The 20729-nt window shown below is 49.5% G+C and overlaps 1 protein-coding gene across 12 annotated transcripts in view; it reads left to right on the plus strand.

The window, feature by feature from the left end:
- ST7 (suppression of tumorigenicity 7) overlaps positions 1 to 20729 on the plus strand; it is a 117225-nt gene that overhangs the window by 39130 nt on the left and 57366 nt on the right. For 5 of the 12 annotated variants that reach the window (XM_076074254.1, XM_076074248.1, XM_076074244.1 and 2 more), the window contains exons 3-8: positions 511 to 676; positions 2575 to 2629; positions 3927 to 4054; positions 4431 to 4457; positions 9347 to 9439; positions 13749 to 13827. In XM_076074254.1, coding sequence (XP_075930369.1) covers positions 511 to 676; positions 2575 to 2629; positions 3927 to 4054; positions 4431 to 4457; positions 9347 to 9439; positions 13749 to 13827 — 548 coding nt within the window. The remainder of the gene's footprint in view (positions 1 to 510; positions 677 to 2574; positions 2630 to 3926; positions 4055 to 4430; positions 4458 to 9346; positions 9440 to 13748; positions 13828 to 20729) is intronic. The other 7 variants (XM_076074252.1, XM_032971471.2, XM_076074253.1 and 4 more) reach the window with 5 other exon arrangements.

Consider the following 20729-nt stretch of genomic DNA (forward strand, 5'->3'; position numbering starts at 1 on the left):
TTTTGCAGGGTATCAAGTCTGCATTAACCGCACACAGTACTTGTGGCAAAACATGCAAACAAGCACGCTCTAATAATACAAGCATTGTCTCCGAAACTGATTGGCCTACACCAGAGACAGCCTTCTTTTTATGGCCTTGTCTGACCAGTGTCAGACCAGAGAACGCCAAAAGACGAACAGTGAAAAGACAATGCAAGTGTCAGAGCATTTATAACACGGGTTGAGCTCCTATATTATCAGAGAATGTTTGCATGTTTTGCCACAAGTCCGTGTGGTTAGTGCAGACTTGATGCCTAGCAAAAGGTGTTTGGTGTTTGAACATCTTGCCAGAAAGGGATAAGACCTATTCTTATATTTTTCATCATTTTGATGCTGGAAAAGCAACGGTCTCATAGATAAACTACACATATCGCATATATATACGCCAGCAAAAGTAGCAAACTCAATATTCTGAGTTCTATTGTCTTTGACTTTCTTACTCCCCCCCCCCCCCCCGGCGTTATCCCACAGATATTTGAGTGGTGGTACTTTCGCAAGTATGGCACTTCGTTCATTGAGCAGGTATCGGTCAACCACTTGGGCCCTCTTCTGGGCGGGGTGGAGAACAACAACTCCCCAGGGTCGTCATCGAGCAGCAACGGGGGCGATGCCGACTCCAGTCGGCAGAACGTGCCAGGTGCGTGCACCTATTGCGAGCGTGCCGTTGTCACGCACCGCACACAGAGAGGGTGGTGGTGGTGGGGGGTGTGTGGGGCCCTGCTGTGCATGTGGAGCCCCGCACCTCCGATTACCGTGGTCGGCTATGCACGATGCTAAAGAAGTTCAACATACATAACACGCGCAGGGTTGGTTGTGGAGCTTGCTTTTACATTCGTGTTTGAGTCTGTCTAAACTAACTAAACTAAAACTATTTTTATTTTACCAGGTAAGGCCCGCTGAGCAACGTAGTTCTTTTTCAGAAGCGACCTGGCTTTCGCAAATGACAGCTCAACGAAGTGGCTTATCATCGTATGAACGCGTGATGTCGTTTCTAAATGTGGAGGGAAAAACCGGAGGGCCCCCGAGAAAAACGCACGCGACCACGGCGAGAGAGACGCGCAAACTCCAAATATGCAGCAGGCGTCAGGGCCAGGATCGATCCCAACTTATCCTGTATACCAGGCGACGTAGTTAATATCTTGCCACCATGGCGCCCCTGATAACAAGTCTGTCGATGGAAGCTCACACTTGTACAACAGTTTTAAACGCATAAACTTGACTTTTTGGTGAGTAATGTCTGAGCCATCCTGGCCACCTTTTTTGCCAGCCCACGCTGACCTGCAACGTGGTGTTTGGGGGGGAGGCCTTCATACAGCAGTGATCGGCAAAATATGTAAATAATTTAATAAACAATTACACTCAATTGGAGTGAAATAATTTCACGCAATGTTTTTTTCTCCTGGTTTCTTTGCAAATAAAATGTCTAACTCGCACCAGAGGCCTGGCTGGTTTTGCCTAGTTAGGTTCGATACGTTCTGTTCAAATCATGTTTTTCTCTCGCATATCTCACTTGTCCGTCTTAACATTGTAACTTTGAAAATATGGTAATATCCTGTAACTGTTCTCTCCATACAATGAGAACAATTGGATAAACTTGAAGGCAGGGATGTGAGCGTCGCTCTTCCGCCCTCCTTTTGTTGCCGGAGGGCGGCTGGCACTAACTGCCCAGTAGCTTCCTTCACGAGCCTCCTCGACAGAAGCCGATTTCCATACTGCTGACTTTTATCACAAGAATGAATAATTTTCACCATTTGCTAATGGCTGTAACCAAAGATATCTACTTCTCTTTATTAACGGGCGCTCAAGCAAGGAGACCACTTTACTCGGCTTATTTTAATCCTGATTTGAAGCTTTCGTGACTGCAGGAATCTATACGTCATCAGGTGGGGCAAACACAGCAAGAAAAAGTACACGAGCAGTTTTTTTCTTGCTGTGGTTGTCCCACCTGATGGCGATTGCTTGTGTTGCGATCGAAACGTCGCGATGTATTCTTATTTTTCTACCTACGTGACATTACCGAAAGAACCAAAGTGTTTGGTTTATTTTCTTGTGGCTTTGTTCGCACGGTGGTCTTAGTAGTTTTCTTTAACAAAAAATCTACTTGTCATTACGTGTGTGTATGTTGAATTTATTTTGCACCGTGCTATTCGATGGTGCGGGGGAAGGACAACAAACTAAACACAAAAAGCAGTTCTAAGGAAATGAGTTTTCAATCTAGATTAAAATGTGCATATCTCTAGCGGCTTCCTAACATCAGAAGGAAGAGCGTTCCATACGGCAGCACTATTATTATCTCTCGCCCATTTATATCTGGCATGTTCCATAACGAAACAAAGTCCTTTGTATTCCAGCTGACCGTTTGAACACCTGGTATTATTGTTACATTTATTTGGCAGTGATTGGCGTATTAGGATGGGAGCACGATGTGTCTCCAGGTATACCTTTCACCATCCATACCTCGAAGGTCTCTCCGCGACCAATTGTCAAAAAAATGAATGAGAACTCTCGCGTAATTGTTTCATGTTTTTATTTCAGAATGCAAGGTCTGGAGAAATCCTCTGAATTTATTTAGAGGTGCAGAATATAACAGGTAAGCATATCGGCAGCGGTGGTTGTCCTGTAGCGTTTTACTGATTCCCCAGGCGTAATAAAATGTGTAATTTGCACCTTCGTTTCGGGGCCACGAACAGCACTGTCGCCACCCTTTCAACGCCGATGGAGCTGGCCCGCTTGCGCAGAGCGGAGGTGGATGCATTTGCCGCGCCATGGCGATGCTACTTAAGTTGACGCCCGATGCCGACTGAGGCCACGTTTCCCCGCCTCTTGCTTTGCGGCCGTGAATTTGCGAGTGTAATTATTTTTGCTCTCTTTGTGTTATTTTAAACTATTGCTGTAATGTGGATTTCTTTTTTTTTTAAGGACCCGAATCGGGCAGCTCGCTCTTTGATACGAGAGCCAAGCTTTCGCTAAAACTCCTGACCCCCTCTCACTGCCGCCCCCCCCCCTCTCACTGCCGCCCCCCCCTCACTGCCGCCCCCCCCCTCTCACTGCCACCCCCCCCTCACTGCCGCCCCCCCCTCTCACTGCCGCCCCCCCTCTCACTGCCGCCCCCCCTCTCACTGCCGCCCCCCCCTTTCACTGCCGCCCCCCCTCTCACTGCCGCCCCCCCTCTCACTGCCGCCCCCCCTCTCACTGCCGCCCCCCCTCTCACTGCCGCCCCCTCCCTCTCGCTGCCGCCCCCCCCTCTCACTGCCGCCCCCCCTCTCACTGCCGCCCCCCCTCTCACTGCCGCCCCCCCTCTCACTGCCGCCCCCCCCTCTCACTGCCGCCCCCCCTCTCACTGCCGCCCCCTCCCTCTCGCTGCCGCCCCCCCCTCTCACTGCCGCCCCCCCCTCTCACTGCCGCCCCCTCCCTCTCACTGCCGCCCCCTTCCTCTCGCTGCCGCCCCCCCCTCTCACTGCCGCCCCCCCCTCTCACTGCCGCCCCCCCCTCTCACTGCCGCCCCCCTTCTCACTGCCCCCCCCCTCTCACTGCCCCCTCCCTCTCACTGCCGCCCCCTCCCTCTCACTGCCGCCCCCCCCTCTCACTGCCGCCCCCCTTCTCACTGCCCCCCCCCTCTCACTGCCGCCCCCCCCTCTCACTGCCGCCCCCCCTCTCACTGCCGCCCCCCCCTCTCACTGCCGCCCCCCCCTCTCACTGCCGCCCCCCCTCTCACTGCCCCCCCCTCTCACTGCCGCCCCCCCCTCTCACTGTCGCCCCCCCCCCTCTCACTGCCGCCCCCCCTCTCACTGCCGCCCCCCCCTCTCACTGCCGCCCCCCCTCTCACTGCCGCCCCCCCTCTCACTTCGGCCCCCCCTCTCACTGCCGCCCCCCCTCTCGTTTCCCAGGTATACGTGGGTGACGGGGCGGGAGCCGCTGACCTACTATGACATGAACTTGTCAGCACAGGACCACCAGACGTTCTTTACCTGTGAGACTGACAACCTTCGGTCAGCCGATTGTAGTAAGTACTGTGGTGAGCATTCTTGATACAATCCCTTTTGGTCTGCGATGTGGGGCTCTTTCAAGTGTTGTGGGCGCGCGAGCGTGACCGCTGGTTTGCCTTCTGCGCCGTGAATGGGTCGTGTAGGGAAACGTGAAACAGCTCTTGGCCACGTTCTAATGGGCGTCGCCTTCGCCCCAGAGTCTCGCACGCATGGTGGCCTTAAATCATCGGATGGACATCTTTGACAATTATGTATTGATTTTAAAGTTCATAACATTGTAAGTATAATTATGTTGGGTAATTATGGTTTTTCGAAGATTTTGATGAAAATTCAAAGGCTTACAAACCGACGTGACGTTATGGTTCAGGGATTTTCTTTGATTTAAAATTTTGCTTTGATCTACAGTTACATCTTTTGAAGCAAGAATTGGGGGTAAGCCAGCATTTCTTACCCTCCAAATTAATAAGCAATTAAATACATATTTCGAAAAAAGGAATGCAATTTGACTGGAGCACACATTATACACCGATAATTAAACTGCCCAAGGTAGGGTGTTGCATTCTGTTGTCAATCCGCGTAGTAGTGAATGTATACGCTAATCATGTGTACAAAATCTGAGACGCGCCTGTCAGCACTCGGAAGTCTGAAAGAGTGTCGCATGCATCGTAATAAACACCAAACAATTGATAAGTGTCTGTGCAGTAGCAATTATAAGACTGCCTACTTGCCTATCGTATGGAATTCGGTGAGCACATGGATATCCCACGCTATGCTCATTATTGCACCTTTAACAAGGCAAACCGTTGCTTGGTGTTTCGCGTATCGACATCGATATTCGTCCAACATGTGTCACAGCAGCATACCTCATGTCCAATAGTGTAGAGTAGAAGCCCCCTCCTCCTCTTGACGACGGTAATTGGTTCCCACGAAACCGGCTGTTGAGCGATTTCATCGCGTTAAGCGAGTGTAGGAAATGCACGCTGAAGGTTTAATTCGTTCAGATAGCAGCGACAGTCACTCCCCTTTTTCACCGAAACAAACGTACTTCATTATATTTAAACAATGCATATTCTTACATAAAGACACTAACAACATTCTAAACACATACTGATTTGAAGCTCTCGTGACTGCAGGAATCCAGGCTCTTTGATTCTTTCGGTAACACATACGATTAAAAGAAAGACGGTTCATCAATGCATCAATTAATATTTGCTGTACCTGCAATATCACGTCTTTAACAGAGGGAACACATTGGGCTGTATGGAGGCCCGTCTACTATACACTACACACTACTATACATTACACATTGGGCTGTATGAAACTCGTTGTTAAGTGATTAGCCATTAACAAGGGTGGTCGTTCAGAAGGGTTCTACTCTACACTACTATACACTACACTACTATATTCTACACATTGGGCTCTATGGAGGCCCGTCGTTAAGTGATTAGTCGTTAACAGGGTTTCTACTGTAATTGTGAAGGCTGTCTGCTTAATTACAGCACAGCTAGTCTCGATGAGGCATCAGCTTGGGCAGGAGTGAGTCTCTAATTTGTAGGGTTGCCCATGATATGCTTGTACGGTGACACATTGCGCAATGTACGATCTGTGAAAAATCATATCGTCTGTCTTGCTAAATATTGCGATATCAAGACTTTAGTGGTTCATTTACTTTGTATGACATTTTCTACTCGCTGACACGTCTAATTAAAGTTGTCCAAGAATGGCACTTTCACCTATTCATTTGATGATTTGTAAAAAAAAAAAGCTAATATACACTGCACTACTATACACTACTACACTATAAACTACTGTACATAGACTTTAGCTCTTCCTGGGAATTCCCAAGCATTCCCAGGCCAGCAGAGCAACATAGTCCTGCCAGCGTGTCCTGTACCGGCCCCGGGGTCTTCGCCCAGTGTTGTAGATTGTAACAATAATAATAACATTTTACATAGCGTCATTCATGCAATTGCAATCCCACAATGCTGCAACATCGATTAGCCAGTCCCGTACACAGATGGTACAAAAACAAACCCGACACTCACTTGAAGTCATTTTTTTTTTAAGATGAATAGATAAATAACAAGGAAATGACGATCGCAGGTCGTAATGAATGGATAGACGGCAGGGGGTTAATGTTGAGTGAGCTCTAGTTGAAGAGATTTTAAGCGGTCTTTATTTGCACGGGGAGGCAGAGAATGGTACAAAAACCGTGCAATAAGCCCGCAATAAACAACAACACCGATACGGGAGACCGACGTTGCGATAATGATCCCGTCGTGAAAATTAATATCGCATCCCATCGATATCGCGTCAACCCTCGTACTTAGAACTCAATCTAGGTATCTTACAGCAGCAGTGGATGTCTCGGATACACCGATGCTGCCTGGTTGTGGCTGCTACTTTACAGAGGCTTTAGCGAACGCCAGATGCTGCTGTGCGTTCTCCCGTGACGGTTGACACCGCGACGCAGCGTTACTCTCCGCGGACGAGAAAACGCTCAGTTTCACGAGCAGAGAGACGCGCACCCCCCTCTACTCACCCCAATACACCACCCCCCTATACTCACCCCAATCCACCACCCCCCTCTACTCACCCCATACCACCACCCCCTCTACTCACCCCAATCCACCACCCCCCTCTACTCACCCCAATCCACCACCCCCCTCTACTCACCCCAATACACCACCCCCCTCTACTCACCCCAATACACCACCCCCCCCACTCACCCCAATCCACCACCCCCTCTACTCACCCCAATCCACCACCCCCCTCTACTCACCCCAATCCACCACCCCCCTCTACTCACCCCATACCACCACCCCCCTCTACTCACCCCATACCATCACCCCCCTCTACTCACCCCAATCCACCACCCCCCTCTACTCACCCCAATACACCCCCCCCACTCACCCCAATACACCACCCCCTCTACTCACCCCAATACACCACCCCCCTCTACTCACCCCAATACACCACCCCCCCCCCCCCACTTACCCCAATCCACCACCCCCTCTACTCACCCCAATCTACCACCCCCCTCTACTCACCCCAATCCACCACCCCCCTCTACTCACCCCAATCCACCACCCCCCTCTACTCACCCCATACCACCACCCCCCTCTACTCACCCCATACCACCACCCCCTTCTACTCACCCAAATACACCACCCCCCTATACTCACCCCAATCCACCACACCCCTCTACTCACCCCATACCACCACCCCCCTCTACTCACCCCAATCCACCACCCCCCTCTACTCACCCCATACCACCACCCCCCTCTACTCACCCCATACCATCACCCCCCTCTACTCACCCCAATCCACCACCCCCCTCTACTCACCCCAATACACCCCCCCCCACTCACCCCAATACACCACCCCCCTCTACTCACCCCAATCCACCCCCCCCCCCCACTCACCCAAATCCACCGCCCCACTCACCCCAATCCACCGCCCCCCCCCCACTCACCCCAATCCACCCCCCCCCCACTCACCTCAATCCACCGCCCCCCCCCACTCAACCCATTCCACTACCCCCCCCACTCACCTCAATCCACCGCGCCCGCCCACTCACTCACCCCAATCCACCCCCCCCCACTCACACACCCCAATCCACCGCCCCCCCCCCCACTCACTCACCCCAATCCACCGCCCCCCCACCACTCACCCCAATCCACCGCTTCTCCACGTGCAGTCCTATGCCTTGCAAACAAAAGAGGTGTGGCTCTCTTTGTTAGTGTTTGTAACAGACACCACCCCCACCCCCCCCCATTCACTTCATAGTGTAAATAAATCGTCTAGGACCACAACGCCACGGTGGCTGGGAGATGTTAGCTCCCTCGCCTGGTATACAGGAGGTCGTGGGTACGAGCACGATCCCGACCCCTGCTGTATATGCTGTAGTTTTCCTGTCTCTCTCCTCGTGGTCACGTGGAGGACTAGGCTGCTGTACATTTCCACGTTATAAGCCACTTCATTGAGCTGTCATTTGTGGCCAGGTCGCTTCTCAAAAGGAACTATATAGCTTAGATGCCTTTACCTGGTAAAATAAAAAAAAAATAGTTTAGTTTTTTGTGGTTCAGTTATACCAACACACGGCATTAAGTTGCCGGGCACAGGCCCGAAAGGCCCAAACTAGGCCCAAAATGTCAAGCGGCCGGCGACAAACGCAAGCGTGACGAAAGTTGCCATGGATACAAGTTGACCACGTGTCTTGAGTTGAGCACGGCAACTGGGAGAGAGCTCGGGAAGAGACGATGGGAGGGAGTTCCCACTCTCGAGCTGCGGCAAGGAGAGGAGGCAGAAGGAGCAGCGTCGATGGCCCACACAGCGTACGCCTGTGGTTGTGGAACACGGTGCGGATGAGACGATTGTCCGTCTGGTAGGCCGAGTACTCTGCATAGCGAGGAGGAGCCAGTGAGTGAAGTGCATTTGGAACGACGGTGACCGTGGTTGTGGCATCGATAGAAGAGTGACAAGGAGGCGACTGCGCATCCAGTGACTGAGTGACTCGGGTGAATTGGTGATCGCTGGATCCGTCGCTCAACCTGATTGCTTAACTTTGAACTCCATTAAATATGGTGAGGTTGGAGCCGAGAGGTCTGTTTATGTAACAGCATGATATGCAAGTAGCTATTTAGGGCAGAAGTCCAGTAAGAGGCATGGAATGCAGAACATGTTGACTGTCTTCAGAGAGAGCTTTTGTGACTTGCGATACCTTGAATACACCGGCAATTACCGACTTGAATTGATATGAGTAGTTCTCTACCGATTCATTTGGTTGCAGTGACAACAACAAAATAAATGCAATAAACATGATTTCAAGCTGCAGCACTGCACTAGATCAAACCACTGTTTTAGTCTTACCAGCCGGGGCCACTCTTCACCCTGCACGTGGTCACAAACAAACACAATCAGCGGTTTGCAAAAATCCTCCGTCTGTTAAGTACCGATCCTTCAGAATCACGTCGGGGGGGGGGGGGGGGGGTGGGGGGATCTTTAACGCCCACCGCTTTGCATTGTCACGGTTAATACACGCCGCAGCATTAATCGGGGCCAACCCGTTGGATGCGAACCTCAAACCTCTGCAGGAGAATCAAACCGTTGTTGTTTCAAAGAGCTTACAACGCGTGACTAGCGCGCATTCGTGATTGACTGGACTCGTAAGAGCGCGCGATGAGAAATGCTCAGACTTATTATACTTTGACGTCTATTTAAAATGTTGAATGTTACACTCTGGTTGTGGACAGCTGCGCTCCCCTCCCCCTTTTTTACACGCCCGTCTTGAACTTTGAACCCATATGTATGACCCTCAGGCTCTGGCAATGGACACAATCATTGTTCCTCGGACGCGAAGTCTTCAGTTGGCAGTTCTACCTCTTCCCCTGTCCCCAAGGGCGATTGGCAAGGTCAGACTGGACACGGCCTCGCTTGACTGCGTCTGGCCCGGATTGGCGATCGCCAGTCAACCACCGTTGTTACTCTCTAGTTGCATATAAACACAGCGCGGCCGGCGTAGACGTTCTGTTCACTCGTCGTTATTGAGCCACGTCCCTTGTTAATAAACATAAATGTCGCCACTGCTATTCGAGCCGTGACCCGCTCGGCCGATGCTTTTAATCAACTTCACTTAATGCCTTTGGGCCGATGGCGTGCCAAAGCACTGCGTTACTCGGTCCACACTTTTTGCGCGCGCACGGCAGTGATTAAGATGCAGAAGTGCGTGGTAAAAAAAACGACAAATCCGAATTAGAGGATTGGACTCTTCAGTGGCTTTTACCGGTGTATATTTGCGAATAGAGAGGAATGTGTCGAGCCTTCCGAGATTCAGATCTCAAAATGTTAGCGCCGTTTAGTATGTACAGTAACTGTGGTTTGCAACAAGGGGTTAGTTGCACACTTAATGTGATGTTTGCAAATCCGTAAGGAAACGAGGAAGTTGCGTTTGCATTCAGTGCACATGCCAATTGTTTTGAAGCATCTACTAGGGCATCTGCCAGTTTAATTGGGGCAGAACACAAATGCGGTTATTTCAATAATGAAACAACTGTAGGGGCATAGACAATTCTAAAAACGAGACCACATACTCCATTCACACTTTTAGTGGAGGTTACCGGTGTACATTTGTGAATATAGAGAAATTTTTCGAACCTTCCGAGATTCGGATCTCAAAATGTTAGCACCGTTTGCAGTGTTACTGTGGTTAGCAATAAGGGTTAGTTGCACGCTTAATGTGATGTTTGCAAATCCGTAAGGAAACGAGGAAGTTAATTTTGCTTTATTTTAGGGCATCTGCCAGTTTAATTTGGGCAGACCACAAATGCAGTTATTTCAGTAATGGAACAACTAAACAGGCATAGGCAATGAACAAAAAATGAGACCGCATGCTGCATTCACACTTTATAACGAAATGTTTTACATTTAAGTTGATAACATTTTTGACCTCCCTTACATAAGGATAACGGGCAAGGTTCATGTTGGCCAGTGGAAAGCCTGGTATAATGTATGAAATGTATTGATGTATATGAAGGATGTTCGAATAAGAAAAGAGAGACGTTTAAAACAAACATGTGTTTGTGGTGGCATGAATGGCAATGGAACGCCGCAAAGCGTTTTCATTTCTTGGGCCCCATTGCCATGACCCTATTAATTTCTGTGCCATGAAAGACAAATATCCCCCCGTATAGCCGAAACAGACAGGTGGGTCAAATGCTGTTCGCAAGCACCTATGAAAGCTCGCACGGCACACGAAGGGGTGGATGGCCAAAACCACGCCTGGCCGCCTTTGTCTCCCCAGTGGCGATGTTTACGCAACGCACCAGGTTTTCATTTGGAGCTCAGTCGACTTAGGGAAAGCCCAGGACCGGTTCAAATAATTGTCAATGGTGTTGGCCTTGAGCGAGAATCGAACTTGGGCTGCCGGGTTCGCAGCTCAGCGCGCGAACCGCTTACGCCACCGCTCCCCACAGGCACAGCATTTGCAACCATTCCACCCGTTCCACCAAGATTCATGCAGATGCCGTGATAGAACGTCATCTTCTATGAATGTCACTTGTATTGGCACGCTAAAAAAACTACGTTCGTGTCAGATTTCCGCACTTGTGGCTGCAAGGCTCGCGTGGTGAGAGACGCTTCTTCTCGCGCAATCTTCGGACTGCTGACCCAGCTCAAATACCGTTGGTGGGGGTCTACACTATTATTCTGGAAGAGGGTGCCCTGGCGAAATAATAGACGGTGTGTGAAGAAAAAAAGAAAGACTTACCAGTTTTTTTCTGGTCATCATCTTGCCTTCTTCTGAAAGTGATTGTGAGATCGGAAATATTGTTCTGGGAACGAGGGGATTCTGGAGAAGCAATTCGTGCCCTTAAGGGGAAACGTCAAAGGGCCTGTTATCAGTCGAGGCCATGGGCTGCTTCTGATGAATTTGACAATCATCTTGCCTGCCTTCTGCCTTTCCCTGATTCTCAAAGCGCAGCAGAAAGACCGAGGGATGTGAATTGGTCATTGTAGACGTTCCCGACAGGGCCCAGGAGCTATTGGATGTCAAACATTTTATTTTTTACCCCTGGTTTTGAGGACCAGCTTTGAGTAATCACCGATTCATTGAAAGTCTACTGACGCGAAAGGCGGGCTGCTTCTCATCTCCAGATAATAACCTGACACTTGAAAGCTTTGGACTTGCAAGGGCGGGTGAGGTGCTTCTTGCGTTTGGATCCAGGAGGCTCTGAGACGTCTTAATCGGAATTTACGCTGGCTCCCAACTTGGCACGTGTGTGTGTGCGTATATAAGGGCTGCTTGGGAGGTTTTTCATTTGTTGTTGTAGTCGTAGTGTGTCGGTAAGTGGATCCTACCCATTCCCCCAGCCCATCCGAAATGATTGAACATCCAGAGCAGGTTTTTTTTGGTTTGGGCGATGGAGCTCCTCCCCGGAGTTTTTATTTCACAACGATGTCGTCAGCAGTTCCCCGGTCCGCACTCATTTGTCTTGCAAGGGGCGGTCTCTTTGCAGATGGCCTCCTCTTTGATCTGTCTTGCCTTGTCCGTGCGATATTCGTCTTTTTTTTGGCTCGTTCCTTTTATGAGGCTCTGGTTTTGCCGTTGCCCGAGTTTTGTAAATGCACAACTCCATGTCGGGGGGTGGTCTCTGTGACTCGCCGAAGCTGTAATCACTTCTGTTATTGACTTGAGGCTAAGCTGTTGAGTCGGCTGCATGGCCACCGTTCGAACACGTTTGGCGAGGACTATTTCTCTCGCTGCGAACGCATGCGGATGCCCGAGGTGATTATCTTCTTTGGAAAGGCAGCTGTGTGTGGCCGCTGTGGCGCATATGGAGTGCGTGGTACCGGCAGCGACGCTAACAACAGCAAGCGCGGAGCGCCGGGCGGCTAAAATGCAGCGACTTGGCACAGCGGGGGAGTACAGGTGGTGCATCTGCCAGTCCATCTCGGTCAGGCGAGCCATAGCACTTGCGTCTCTCCCGTGTCCTCCTGCCAGCGAGGCCTTCCAACACTTTCACATGGCCTCAGTGTGCACCTAGGCTGGCACAAGCTCTATGGTGATGTCACCGCCGCTTAGGGTGGCTGCCGCTGTTTGTCCTGGTAGTGATTTTGTTTCTCTGTGGTCGAATGGGTGCTGCCTAAAGAATCAGAATGTTATTACACGTCGATGGCAGCCCAATAACAATAACAACTCTTTACGAACATATTCGTGGTACTTGAGAGGGGCACTCGACCCACGTGTTGGAACGATTTTGAGTGCATCGTTATGGCATCATGGGCTGCTGACTTTAAAGGTCGCTTTCCCCATGCGATGAAAGGAAAATAAACTTGAGCATACATTGTAATGTTTTTCTGTTTTTTTTGTTATTACAGTGTGTTGAAGTGTGTCACGCTACATTCTGCTGTGAGATTTTTTTTTACACTGACCTAGGACTGTGTGTCCAAATGTGGCTTTGCTTTGGAGATGGGGGCTCGGTGGGCTGCTTTGGCGTAGTTCAATATTGTCAGCATACAGCACAGGAGGTTGTGGGTTCGATCCCGACCTTAATGCCTGTATATTTGGAGTTTGCATGTTCTTCCTGTGGAGGCGTCGATTTTTCTCCTATTTCACCCCCCCCCCCCTGGGTTTTCCCCTCCACATTTAGAATCAACGTCACGCATTTAGACTATTTGCCTGCTTTGAATTTCCGCACGATAATAAAACATGTGGCTACGTCATTACGTGGCCTGATCCAGAAAGCAATTTTGATAACTCTGGGACAAGCTTGAGTTGGAGTCACATGGGGGTAGACTTGACCCGCTCTTTGCGATTGGCATTGGGTGGCGGGTGGATATCATCAACAGGGTTGGTTTGGGCGTTGAGATGATTATGTATGTATATTGAACGTCTTTCGCACACCATGCATAGCTAAACCGTGCTAATCAGAGGTGCGGCACTCCGGCTGCTGTGGCATAAATTCGGGGTGCACACGCCACCAAAATATGTTTATTTTCTTAATTTGTGGGGCTGGCATTATGCATTGTGGGCTAAGACTTATCGTGTATGCGTTTGCGTCATGAGCTTCTTGTTGCATTCTGGAGTGCGCATCATTGTATATAGACAAGCTGTTTGCACGCGGCGATTAAGCTATAGGATTGTCCCGATTATGCCGGGCCTTGCTAATGCAGAAACACCGTGCCCCCCCCACTCCGTCCTCCTCTTCCCCCCGTGTGCTGCAGCCATGCAGAAGGCGTGGCGCGAGAGGAACCCCCAGGCCCGGATTAAAGCCGCTCATCAGGCGCTGGAACTCAATAACGAGTAAGCCACGTGCACGCTCCACCCGCACCATGCCCGCGCTTGTGTAGGTGGGCGCAGGTGGACACACGTGGACACAGGTGTGGGCACAGGTGTGGGCACAGGTGGACGCAGGTGTGGGCACGTGGATGCAGGTGTGGGCACAGGTGGACGCAAGTGGTCGCACGTGGGCACACGTGAGTGCACGTGGGTGCCAAGTTGCTGCGTGCAAGCCAAAGTTTGAGTTTTATTTGGTAGTTCCCGTTTAGCCAGTTGCCCGGCTACGTTAAACAGCAGACCCGTGGCTCCGCGTGAGCAGAGCGGCGACAGCGAAGCCAGCAAAGACAAAAAGACGTCAACGTTTGCAGAGAACGAGTATACGGTACTTGAGGAATATTGGCAGAGATGCGTTAAAGTCACGAGATGGAGATGGGAGTGCGATGAGAGGTCAAGACTCTGGCGAGACATCGTTTGTAACACAAGGGGCCCGATGACAGAGGTGTAGTGAAATTAGAGGATAGAGAGTTATGGTGTGTTTTTATTTGTGCTACCCCGCTGTGAATTTGCCGAACAAACGCCTAAAGTTCTTGACAGCCCCGGGGCAGAAAGGGCTCTTGCCTGGACCGAGATGCCCTTGCCGCGCACGTTGCTTCTGCTAGGCAGCACGCGTGACAACGGTGGAGAGGCGCGCTGCCGGCAAGTGCTTGAGACGTTTGACCATTTCGGCAAAGCACCCTTTTCCCGTTCCAATGACGTACAGTTTTACTTCTGATGACGTACGTGTACGAACCGGAAGAAAAAATAACGTAACTTTATCGGTACCGAGGCTCCCACAAGGCCGTGCGGGACGGCGTGTGGCAGAGTTTGGTGTCAGCTGTCGCAGATTGCGGTAGCGTCGCCACGGTTCTCTGCGGTGAGTACAAGGTCTTTAAAAACAGCTACGCCTCTAAATAAAATGAACAGTGAACTGCTTTGCACGTTGCGAGATTCGGCGAAGAAGGGGACCCACCCACCTTGCAACTTGCAGACGTCTGACATCGGGAGAGGATTTAATGTAGCGGTCGGCAAACCAAAATAACACGAATAGCCATTGTTTTCATTCATCACAAAGCAGCAGTCCTTAAAGAGCCACTGCATGCGGTTTCGGAGCCGCAGGTTGCCGACCCCTGTTAATGTTTAATATTACATTGGTTTTTTTAACATACCTGACACTAGTCTTCAAATATCTTCATGGCCTTGCCTCACCTTATCTCGCCTATCATCTCTTTTCTTGTCTTCTCCTATCGTCCTCTTCATTCCCGATCTTCTCTCTCTCTGTCCCTCCGTCTCCTTGCGCCCCGTTTATGGTTCTTGGAATCCACTTCCCCTGCCCATAGACTCAACACTGCCCATAGACTCAACACTGCACTATAGACTCAACACTGCCCATAGACTCAACACTGCACCATAGACTCAACACTGCCCATAGACTCAACACTGCCCATCGACTCAACACTACACCACAGACTCAACACTGCCCATAGACTAACACTGACCATCGACTCAACACTGCCCATCGACTCAACACTGCCCATCGACTCAACACTGCCCATCGACTCAACACTGCCCATAGACTCAACACTGCCCATAGACTCAACACTGCCCATAGACTCGACACTGCCCATCGACTCAACACTGCCCATAGACTCAACACTGCCCATAGACTCAACACTGCCCCGTCGACTCAACACTGCCCATAGACTCAACACTGCCCATAGACTCAACACTGCCCATAGACTCAACACTGCCCATCGACTCAACACTGCCCATAGACTCAACACTGCACCACAGACTCAACACTGCCCATAGACTAACACTGACCATCGACTCAACACTGCACCATAGACTCAACACTGCCCATAGACTCAACACTGCCCATTGACTCAACACTGCCCATAGACTCAACACTGCACCAAAGACTCAACACTGCCCATAGACTCGACACTGCCCATAGACTCAACACTGCACCATAGACTCAACACTGCACCATAGACTCAACACTGCCCATAGACTCAACACTGCCCATTGACTCAACACTGCCCATAGACTCAACACTGCACTATAGACTCAACACTGCCCATAGACTCAACACTGCCCATAGACTCAACACTGCCCATAGACTCAACACTACCCATAGACTCAACACTGCCCATAGACTCAACACTGCCCATAGACTCAACACTGCCCATAGACTCAACACTGCCCATAGACTCAACACTGCCCATAGACTCAACACTGCCCATAGACTCAACACTGCACTATAGACTCGCCACTACCCATAGACTCAACACTGCCCATAGACTCAACACTGCACCATAGACTGAACACTGCTCATAGACTCAACACTGCCCATCGACTCAGCACTGCCCATAGACTCAACACTGCCCATAGACTCAACACTGCACCATAGACTCAACACTACACCATAGACTCAACACTGCCCATAGACTCAACACTGCACTATAGACTCAACACTGCCCATAGACTCCACTGCCCATAGATTCAACACTGCCCATAGACTTAACACTGCACCATAGACTGAACACTGCTCATAGACTCAACACTGCCCATAGACTCAACACTGCCCATCGACTCAACACTGCCCATAGACTCAACACTGCACCACAGACTCAACACTGCCCATAGACTAACACTGACCATCGACTCAACACTGCACCATAGACTCAACACTGCCCATAGACTCAACACTGCCCATTGACTCAACACTGCCCATAGACTCAACACTGCACCATAGACTCAACACTGCCCATAGACTCGACACTGCCCATAGACTCAACACTGCACCATAGACTCAACACTGCACCATAGACTCAACACTGCCCATAGACTCAACACTGCCCATTGACTCAACACTGCCCATAGACTCAACACTGCACTATAGACTCAACACTGCCCATAGACTCAACACTGCCCATATACTCAACACTGCCCATAGACTCAACACTGCCCATAGACTCAACACTACCCATAGACTCAACACTGCCCATAGACTCAACACTGCCCATAGACTCAACACTGCCCATAGACTCAACACTGCCCATAGACTCAACACTGCCCATAGACTCAACACTGCCCATAGACTCAACACTGCACTATAGACTCGCCACTACCCATAGACTCAACACTGCCCATAGACTCAACACTGCACCATAGACTGAACACTGCTCATAGACTCAACACTGCCCATCGACTCAGCACTGCCCATAGACTCAACACTGCCCATAGACTCAACACTGCACCATAGACTCAACACTACACCATAGACTCAACACTGCCCATAGACTCAACACTGCACTATAGACTCAACACTGCCCATAGACTCCACTGCCCATAGATTCAACACTGCCCATAGACTTAACACTGCACCATAGACTGAACACTGCTCATAGACTCAACACTGCCCATCGACTCAACACTGCCCATAGACTCAACACTGCCCATAGACTCAACACTGCACCATAGACTCAACACTACACCATAGACTCAACACTGCCCATAGACTCAACACTGCACTATAGACTCACCACTACCCATAGACTCAGCACTGCCCATAGATTCAACACTGCACCATAGACTGAACACTGCTCATAGACTCAACACTGCCCATCGACTCAACACTGCCCATAGACTCAACACTGCCCATAGACTCAACACTGCACCATAGATCCAACACTACACCATAGACTCAACACTGCCCATAGACTCAACACTGCACTATAGACTTAACACTGCCCATAGACTCCACTGCCCATAGACTCAACACTGCCCATAGACTCAACACTGCCCATCGACTCAACACTGCCCATAGACTCAACACTGCCCATAGACTCAACATTACCCATAGACTCAACACTGCACCATAGAGTCAACACTGCACCATAGACTCAACACTGCCCATAGACTCAACACTGCCCATAGACTCAACACTGCATCATAGACTCAACACTGCACCATAGACTCAACACTGCCCATAGACTCAACACTGCACTATAGACTCAACACTGCCCATAGACTCCACTGCCCATAGATTCAACACTGCCCATAGACTCTTCACTGCCCATCGACTCTTCACTGCCCATCGACTCAACACTGCACCATAGACTCAACAACACTGCACCATAGACTCAACACTGCCCATCGACTCAACACTGCCCATAGACTCAACACTGCACCATAGACTCAACACTGCACCATAGACTCAACACTGCCCATAGACTCAACACTGCACTATAGACTCAACACTGCCCATAGACTCCACTGCCCATAGATTCAACACTGCCCATAGACTTAACACTGCACCATAGACTGAACACTGCTCATAGACTCAACACTGCCCATCGACTCAACACTGCCCATAGACTCAACACTGCCCATAGACTCAACACTGCACCATAGACTCAACACTACACCATAGACTCAACACTGCCCATAGACTCAACACTGCACTATAGACTCACCACTACCCATAGACTCAGCACTGCCCATAGACTCAACACTGCACCATAGACTGAACACTGCTCATAGACTCAACACTGCCCATCGACTCAACACTGCCCATAGACTCAACACTGCCCATAGACTCAACACTGCACCATAGACTCAACACTACACCATAGACTCAACACTGCCCATAGACTCAACACTGCACTATAGACTTAACACTGCCCATAGACTCCACTGCCCATAGACTCAACACTGCCCATAGACTCAACACTGCCCATCGACTCAACACTGCCCATAGACTCAACACTGCCCATAGACTCAACATTGCCCATAGACTCAACACTGCACCATAGACTCAACACTGCACCATAGACTCAACACTGCCCATAGACTCAACACTGCCCATAGACTCAACACTGCATCATAGACTCAACACTGCACCACAGACTCAACACTGCCCATAGACTCAACACTGCACTATAGACTCAACACTGCCCATAGACTCCACTGCCCATAGATTCAACACTGCCCATAGACTCTTCACTGCCCATCGACTCTTCACTGCCCATCGACTCTTCACTGCCCATCGACTCAACACTGCACCATAGACTCAACAACACTGCACCATAGACTCAACACTGCCCATCGACTCAACACTGCCCATAGACTCACACTGCCCCTGTATATAAAGCAGTCTGCCTCCTTAATCTCCTTTTGTTCCTCCGTTAAAGCCTCACCCTCTTTTCTTTCGCCCATTCTCTTCTTATTCCCTCCCCTCGTCCCTCTGCCCCTTCCCATCCCTCCCCTACCCTTTCATAATCTCTAAGTTACCCCGCTATCTCTCATTCCTCAATCCTAGTTCCTGTCAACTACATAATTCCATTCTGCCATCATTGTGTAAGCTATGTCAAACGCCTTGAGCGCTTTATAAGTTAAAATCTCACGGTGGCGAGATCTTAACTACCTCGCCTGGTATGCAGGAGTACGTGGGTTCGATCCCGACCCCTGTATGTTTGGCATTTGCATGTTCTCCCTGAGGTCGCGTGGAATTTTTTCCTGGGTACTCCAGTATTTCCCTTCACATTTAGAATCAATGTGCGGTTAGGGTGTTTGGCTGCTGTCAAATTCAACATTGATTCGCCACTTTATTCGAGCTCTCTTTTGTGGCCAGGTCGCTTCTGAAGAAGAGCTATATATCTCATTGAGGGCCCTTACCTGGTCAAATACAAAAAAATAGTTAACAGTTAAATTTTGTATTCTTAGCTCTTTTCGGTAAAAATTACCGTTTGTGTTATGGCCGAAACGTCGTGAGAATTTTTTATTGTTTTATATATATTTTATTATTTTATTGTTTCCCTTCAACGTGACTTTACCGAAAGAGCTAAGAATATGAATTACTGCAGTCACGAAAGCTTTAAATCAAAAGTTAAATTTTGATTTAAAGCTTTTGTGACTGCAGGGATTCATATTCTTGGTTCTTTCGGTAAAGTCACGTAGAAGAGAATTTTATTGTTTTATATTTTTATTATTTTATTGTTTCACTTCTACGTGACTTTACCGAAAGAACCAAGAATATGGTTAACGGTTAATAAATATCATTTAGAATCGATTGACCAAAAAAAAATTTTGCGCGACTCTTTTTTTCAGGAGCGTGCCCACCAAGTTTTCACAGCAGGAGGGTTGGGGCCCAATGATCGCCGCTCTGTGTAACCACGATTGAGTGCACTTGCAGGGGGCTGTGTGTGACTCTTTCCAATTTTGTGACCGTGACGGTTTCAGTTTTCGGTTCGAGTTTACTTTGAAGTGTCCGGTGAGCTAAGAAGCTCTTGAGTGCGGGACATCGCCGATTAAAAACCACGCGCCGTTTCCGTGAAAGACGTAACACGTCGGATGAAGAAAACAATGAATTTTCAAAAATCGTATGATTTCAAATGTAAAATGTATCTTTGAAAAGTTTTAGCCAATTAAGGAATACAAAAAAAGTGAAAGGCTTAGACGTAAGAAGTGCCAGTGGTATAAAGCACACCATTGCCATCGAAACAAGTATAAAGTATAAACGTTGCAAATCGCCCGATGGTGCTGGATGTAGTTACCAGCGAAACGTCACGCTACTCAAATTGTAATTGCTGTGGATTTACTCTCCAACACACCGGTGGGCTGAAGTCGTAACTAATCGGCGTTTTGTTTACGTGACAAACCTTACTGGCTGTGTCGGGTGGTGGAGGGTTACAACACAACATTTATACTTAAGCAATCTAATCCAAAACCTTCATGTATAAATGTGACGCCCGACACACAGCCACCGCCGGGAGTGGTTGCTTTGCCCACTTTGCAGGTATTCAACGCTCGTGCGTTGAGCATCATCTCTGAATGGCCTCATTGAGTATCTTTGTCTTAAATTTTGATTTAAAGCTTTCGTGACT

Source organism: Petromyzon marinus, chromosome 46 (genome assembly GCF_048934315.1).
Source record: "Petromyzon marinus isolate PM22_M1 ecotype Great Lakes invasive population chromosome 46, UKy_Petmar_22M1.pri1.0, whole genome shotgun sequence".
NCBI classification, from domain to species: Eukaryota; Metazoa; Chordata; class Hyperoartia; order Petromyzontiformes; family Petromyzontidae; genus Petromyzon; species Petromyzon marinus.